The 6233-nt window shown below is 42.5% G+C and overlaps 1 protein-coding gene across 1 annotated transcript; it reads right to left on the bottom strand.

Moving 5' to 3' along the window:
* Nucleotides 1-391: 391 nt before the first annotated feature.
* hoxb1a (homeobox B1a) lies at nt 392-2424 on the bottom strand. Its single transcript, XM_072693800.1, has 2 exons — nt 1797-2424; nt 392-1059 (listed from the first exon to the last, which is right to left on the bottom strand). The coding sequence occupies exons 1-2, from the start codon at nt 2422-2424 to the stop codon at nt 743-745; spliced, it is 945 nt and encodes a 314-aa protein (XP_072549901.1). The 3' UTR covers nt 392-742.
* Nucleotides 2425-6233: the final 3809 nt, after the last annotated feature.

The raw sequence follows: 6233 nt of genomic DNA, 5'->3' as shown, positions 1-6233 counted from the left end.
GAAGAAGTCTGTTCTTTTATTTACACTTAGAAAATCAACAACACGTAATTTGACCAAGGCTGCCCAGACTTTTGGATACAGCTGTATCAATTTTTAAAACGGTTTTGAAAACATAAAAATACATCATGACCCTGTAGTTTTCCCTAAATCAATGAACACTGCATTCCTCGAAATAAATTGGTCGAAGTCGGCCCACTGAACACAGACCCCCAAGTTACAAAAGCCCTTTAGTACATTACACTTTGCTTCTGGTTGCAGTTCAGTGAAAACAGTTGAAACATTCATATTCATGGAGAGGGAATCTGAGGTGCATCACTGGAGTGGAGGCCTACCCTATAACCGTGTAGTGCAAACGGTCAGATTAACCTTTGTAACATATCTAGGCCTACTATTCACAATCAAATATCAAAATACATCTAAATAATCACAACAAAAACAAAATCCCTGTATTCGAAAGACCCATGTCGAGATTTGTAAACATGCTAAAAGTGCATTGCCTTAAAGGAAACCCTGAATTACTTTAATTAGTCTCAGCACTGGAGGAGTGGTCTTAAAAATCCGCTTCACACTGTCAGAATGGTTCCACTTCCGCAGTGTTTTCCCACAGTCCAACGCATAAAATATACAAATGCGATTATTGCTTGTAAAGTTTGTTTGGGCACAATTTGGAATGTTTAAGATATACTTTAAATGTAGAGTTCGTCAGTAGATTTAGTGCATTAAGGTCTGCCTGTTTCATTCATCAAGCCTCGGGACTTGGAGACGCGCCTGGGGATGTGGATGTGGAGTGGTCCGAGTTCTCCTCGAATTCCTTTGACGCGGTGGATGAGGCCGGAGCAAGTCCCTCCTTTTCACGCTTCTTTTGTTTCATTCGCCGGTTCTGGAACCAGATCTTCACTTGGGTCTCATTCAGCTCGAGCGTGGCGGCGATTTCAACGCGCCGCGCTCGCGTGAGATATTTGCTGAAGTGAAACTCCTTCTCCAGCTCTGTAAGCTGCTTCGTGGTGAAGTTCGTGCGGATTGTGTTTTGTGGACCCAGTCCAAACTCGGCCACTTTCGCTGTAAAAAGCGACAGAAAAGGGTTAAAATAGTTTTGCACCTTAAACACTTAAATACTCATCTATCAATAAAAGTCAGTAGATATTTCTCAACATAGAAATCTTATCGAGTGTCAAAAAGTTAAGAAACGACGCGTGTATGTGTTATGGTCTAAGAGGCAACACTAAAATTGAGGTTTGCTATTAATTTTGAGTGAATACACAGCAGGACACATCCACGAGCATGGTGTGTGTAATTCAGTATTCCCCAAAGATACGTTTTACGACTACACTATTTGTACAGTTAGTTAAAATGGAGGTTCCTATGCGTAAGAGGTGCTATTTTAAATCGTTGTCAGACAGCCGTGGATAAGGTTGAAGGGGAAAGTCTAAGAAAACAATAGAGGCCAACAAAAACGAATGGAGCACAGCGAGAGCCGGGGACAAGCTAAAGATAACAAAGTTTGGACATTTCCTAGGGCGTAAGAAAGCAGGTCTGTTGGATTCATTAGCGCGAGGGGAGACGGGCAGAAATGGCAGGGAAGTATTCTGGACAAACTATGTTTGCTAAGATATGTCTATAGATCAAAGAAAAATAGCTTTCTACATGTTTCATCCATGCCCTTTTGTTTAGGGCACCCTTTTCCCTAGCTGGTAAGATTTAGAGAAGTCGAGTTAAGGAAAGTAGTGATTACACAGCAGCTCGAAGTGATTCGTTTTAATGATTGCGATCTCCGAAGAAAACGAAAGCCAACCCACCAGTTTTAGGAGGGTTCCTTTTGACTTTCATCCAGTCGAAGGTCTTCCCTGGTATTTGATCCGAGTCCCTCTCCTTTTCCTGGCAGGATGATAGGTCGGCGTAAGTACCCTGACTGTAGAGTCGCTGGTGGTCTTGCCCCTCGAGGCCGTGATGCTGGTATGGCGCCGCCGGAACTGCACCCTGCGTCCCGCAGTACGCCCCGGCCAATGTTCCATAATTAGGCCCCACGTTTGGAGCTACAAAGCCAGTAGATTGATAATACATTCCATCTTGGTCATGGTTCATGAAATACTGATGGTGACCATAGTCCTGGTTGACAGAGGCCTGTGCTCCATACCCCGAAGTTCCGGTGCCACCGTAGGACAGGCCCATGCTGCTGTGAGACGATTGGTGCTGGTGATGCGCATAGCCTCCGCCATGGTGCTGATGTTGTGCCGTGGCCTGCGACGCACTTCCACCTACGTAAAGTCGTCCATCAGCGTTATAGCTGTCATTTGCTTGAGCGGACTGGTAGGGGCTCGAGAAAGCCTGATCCAAGTGATGGTATCCAGACTTAGACGAGTAGCCGTTGGTTCCACGGTTACAAATTGTGTACTCCAAGAAAGAGTTCATTCTGGAATTGTCCATGCGCAGCTAATTGCGGTGGGGGGACCTGTGAATTTGGGATTTGCCTGTCGTGCGACCTGGCAGCAGTATGTCATGAGGAAACGGGGGAATGCTTACCTCCAGAGTATTTGCCAGTGCTTCCCTATAACACATCTTTACCTCAGCTGCTCGTCACGTGACCCGTCACGGCGCCAATGGTGAGGGGACCTCCAGAAGTTTGTCAGCGCACGGCGACCATCCATCACGCGCTTGACATTTGCATGACAAAGGCACTTCAATCAAACTGGCCCATCAATCTGATAACAGCACGAATATGTCAAACTCCGCGTGAAAGACTCAGTCGAAAGAAAGAATGAGAAACGAAGAAAGGGAGTTACAAATGTTCTTTTCAGATTTCAAACCTTCTACTCCTCTTTTCTCCTAAATATCCTTACCAGAGTGGAGATGCGTTTAGCTAAGCTATTTAAAAATGCTCTTCTAATCATTTTGCTGTTTTTTCCCCATTCCTGTTTACTGTAGAAAGCCAACGTACAATTAATGCCATTTATTTCTTGTCCTGACTTCACAGAAGGTTTATACGGAGTTCAATATCTGCATTCAGGTTCGAAATCCATTTAACACTCGAATTGGAAGTGACGCCATCGTTTCTGACCGTGTCCCGGATAGGCTTTGGACCAATCTAATTAAATCATTAAACTGATCCGTTACCAAAACGAGGTTAGTCCGACAGCAAGCCTTCTGTTGACTCCGGCCCAACAGGAAAAGAACATAAAACGAGTTTCTCCCACGTTGCTTCAGCACATAACTATGTGGAGAGTTCATTTTTGCATCTGCATGGCTGGCGATGTCATGTGAATTGGCTACAAAGCCATTTCTTTTAGTAGACTTGTAGCCAACTGAAACCACTCGCTGATATATTGTGCATTTTCACCAACCCATCAAGCCCAGGCATCTTTCCAGCCAGTACGCGCGTACACACTTCAGATTACCTAACAGGCGTTGGCGGGGGACACGGAAGGCACGAAAGGGCTACAGCTAATTATTAATGGGAGTGACAATAGTCTAGCAAATCTCCCTGTTCATAAAAAGACCCACGCTCAAAGGAGGGGGCTGAAGGATCTCGAATATATTTGCTCACTGGTACATGGAAAGACAAGAGCAACTAACAATATGACGCCCACAGCAATTTGTTACTTGTCAGGATGTTTACTGCCGTCTCACATCTCTTGAGAAGGGATGGTTGTGCGGGCAAAAGTTCAGAGCTTGTTAGCCAGACTATTTTAACTGGTGATATCTTCTCTCTCAAATGTGCTGAAAGGTTGTAGTCATCTCCCCTCAAATGTTCCTTGCCACTGTAACATGCTCCGTTTGTGAAAGGGTGAATAACTAATGGACATTTAGCCTACCCTGCAGCCTGCTGCTTTCCTTTCTACACCTCATACTTGCATGTTTGCTAATTGTCGAAGATAAAACACATATTCTCTGAATTTTTATAAATGCCCGACGGCCAGTCTTTACGGAAAACCTCAAAATTACCTAAAAAAAATAACTTAAAATACGTTTTTTTGTTACGATCATTTTGTCCCTAGTAGGGGTGGGGCTTGCATCAGTTAAGCATCAAAATATATTACTTTGTCGCTGTAATCGGTGTCCTCTGTTGGATGTATTAAAAGCAAAGCATATTTAAACATTAGCGGTACAGACTTGTGTTCTTGCTGGAGTAGTGTTAGACGTCCGGTGATGTTATGGGTATCTTGGATATTTCTATGAATGGTAATTGGACAAACTTACTTCATTCTAAATTTTTATATTTTTTCAATGAACGCATAAATGTATCGTGATGCACATGTATAGCATAAATTGCAAGGATTGATCGGCTTATTGGTGTGTGTTACAAAAAGACCGTTTTCAGCAGAATGATACGAACATAACGAGAATTATTATTCAGCAAGCAGTAGCTAGGTTTCAAACTATTGGCTTGCTACGTGTTAGCTTTTATCCGCCTAGTGGTGAACATTTGGAGGCACAAAATAAGCAGCCGTTTCAGAGTAGGGCCTGTAGGCACCCTTGCGATTTCATGGACATTTGCTAAGCAGCTTTAATTAGTCCAGTCTTTTAAACACATTCCGCATGTTTTTTGGATTAAATATGTTAACCCAATCATGTCCAGCATTGTGGTAAAGTACAGCAAAACGTACTGACCTGAATGCAATTGTTTACCATGTTATACCCTGCATAAACAATATCCATTTTCTTTAATTCACAAGAAAACTATGGGTTTCAATCAATAGTTCCACATGACCAAAAGTTCAGAATTCATTTGACAAATGAAGTGATAAAACATAGTCAGACGATATGCATAGGCATATGAGCAGACAATTTAAACAAATTAATATGACTGCATGTACAATTAAGAATAGCTGCAACAGCATTCTTTTTGACAATAATACAAAACATAGTTATATCATGGGTTGACAATGACAAAATAAAAAAGCTGAAACAGTAGCAGAGTTGGCTCAAAGAAGAGTCGGTCTAAAAAGAATAAGATAAATGAACATACTAAATGTTACCAATTAAGAATGCTAAATACCAGTTCTGTAACAGACACCCATATTGGCTAGCACCATACAGTGTAATAGAGAGGGGTATGGGAGGTATTTTTACCCACCCACAGAGATTGCGAGATGTTCTCTTAGTCTTTTGGTCATGGATGGCTGTGGTACGACTGGCTTAACAGTGAAATGGCAGACAGTTGACTTGGTGTGCCCTGGTCCTTAGTCATTAAACATTAGCTTACTGTTATCACCCACATTATACTGACCTCTTTAGATGAACTAACATTATTAACATTATTAACATTATTAATTATTAATAGATTAACTAACATCATTAGCAATCATGCTCATGCAGATTAACTGTAATTCATTAGACACTCACTACCTTCCTCTAAGTTTAAACATTAGACTAGCATGATGTTTGCACACCTCGAAAGAAACAAGATATTCTTTGACACTACTACACCCATAGTAGCATTTAATGTTTTGTAGTGCCCAACAACACTGCCCTTCCCATAGCACACCTGGGTTTAATTTCCTGTCTGGCAAGTACATTGAGCTGTACCAATTAGAGTCATTGGGCACTGATGGAAGGAGGTTTTGCTTAAAATCTCACGATACGCGGCCCTGTTAATTTTTCCCTTAACACGGGTCAGTCGTCCTGTCCCCTTTGCAGAAAAACAGCCCCAAAGCAGGAAGCTTCCACCCCCATGCTTTACAGTAGGTATGGTGTTCTTGGGATGCAACACAGCATTCTTCTTCAACCAAACATGACAAGTTGAGATTTTGACCAAAAAATTCTATTTTGGTTTCATTGTACCACATGATATTCTCCCAATCCTCTTCTGGATCATCCATATGCTCTCTGGCAAACTTCAGACGGGCCTGGACATGTACTGGCTTAAGCAGGGGGATACGCCTGGCACTCTCGGCGTAGTGTGTTACAGCTGGTAGGCTTTGTTACTTTGGTCCCAGCTCTCTGCAGGTCATTCATCAGGTCCCTCTGTGTAGTTCTGGGATTTTTGTTCACCGTTCTCATGATCATTTTGATGAGATCTTGCATGGAGCCCCAGATCGAGGGAGATTATTAATGGTCTTGTATGTCTTCCAGTTGATTTATTCACACCAACCTGCTTGCCTATTGTAGATTCACTCTTCCCAGCCTGGTGCAGGTCTACAATTTTCTTCCTGGTGTCCTTCGACTGCTCTTTGGTCTTGGCCTTGTCTTTTATACAGAAAACAAGGTTAAACAGGTGCCATTAATACAGGTAATGA

Source organism: Salminus brasiliensis, chromosome 12 (genome assembly GCF_030463535.1).
Source record: "Salminus brasiliensis chromosome 12, fSalBra1.hap2, whole genome shotgun sequence".
In the NCBI taxonomy this organism is placed as follows: domain Eukaryota; kingdom Metazoa; phylum Chordata; class Actinopteri; order Characiformes; family Bryconidae; genus Salminus; species Salminus brasiliensis.
Note: the sequence above shows the minus strand (reverse complement) of the source record. Positions and strands in the feature narration are given on the sequence as shown.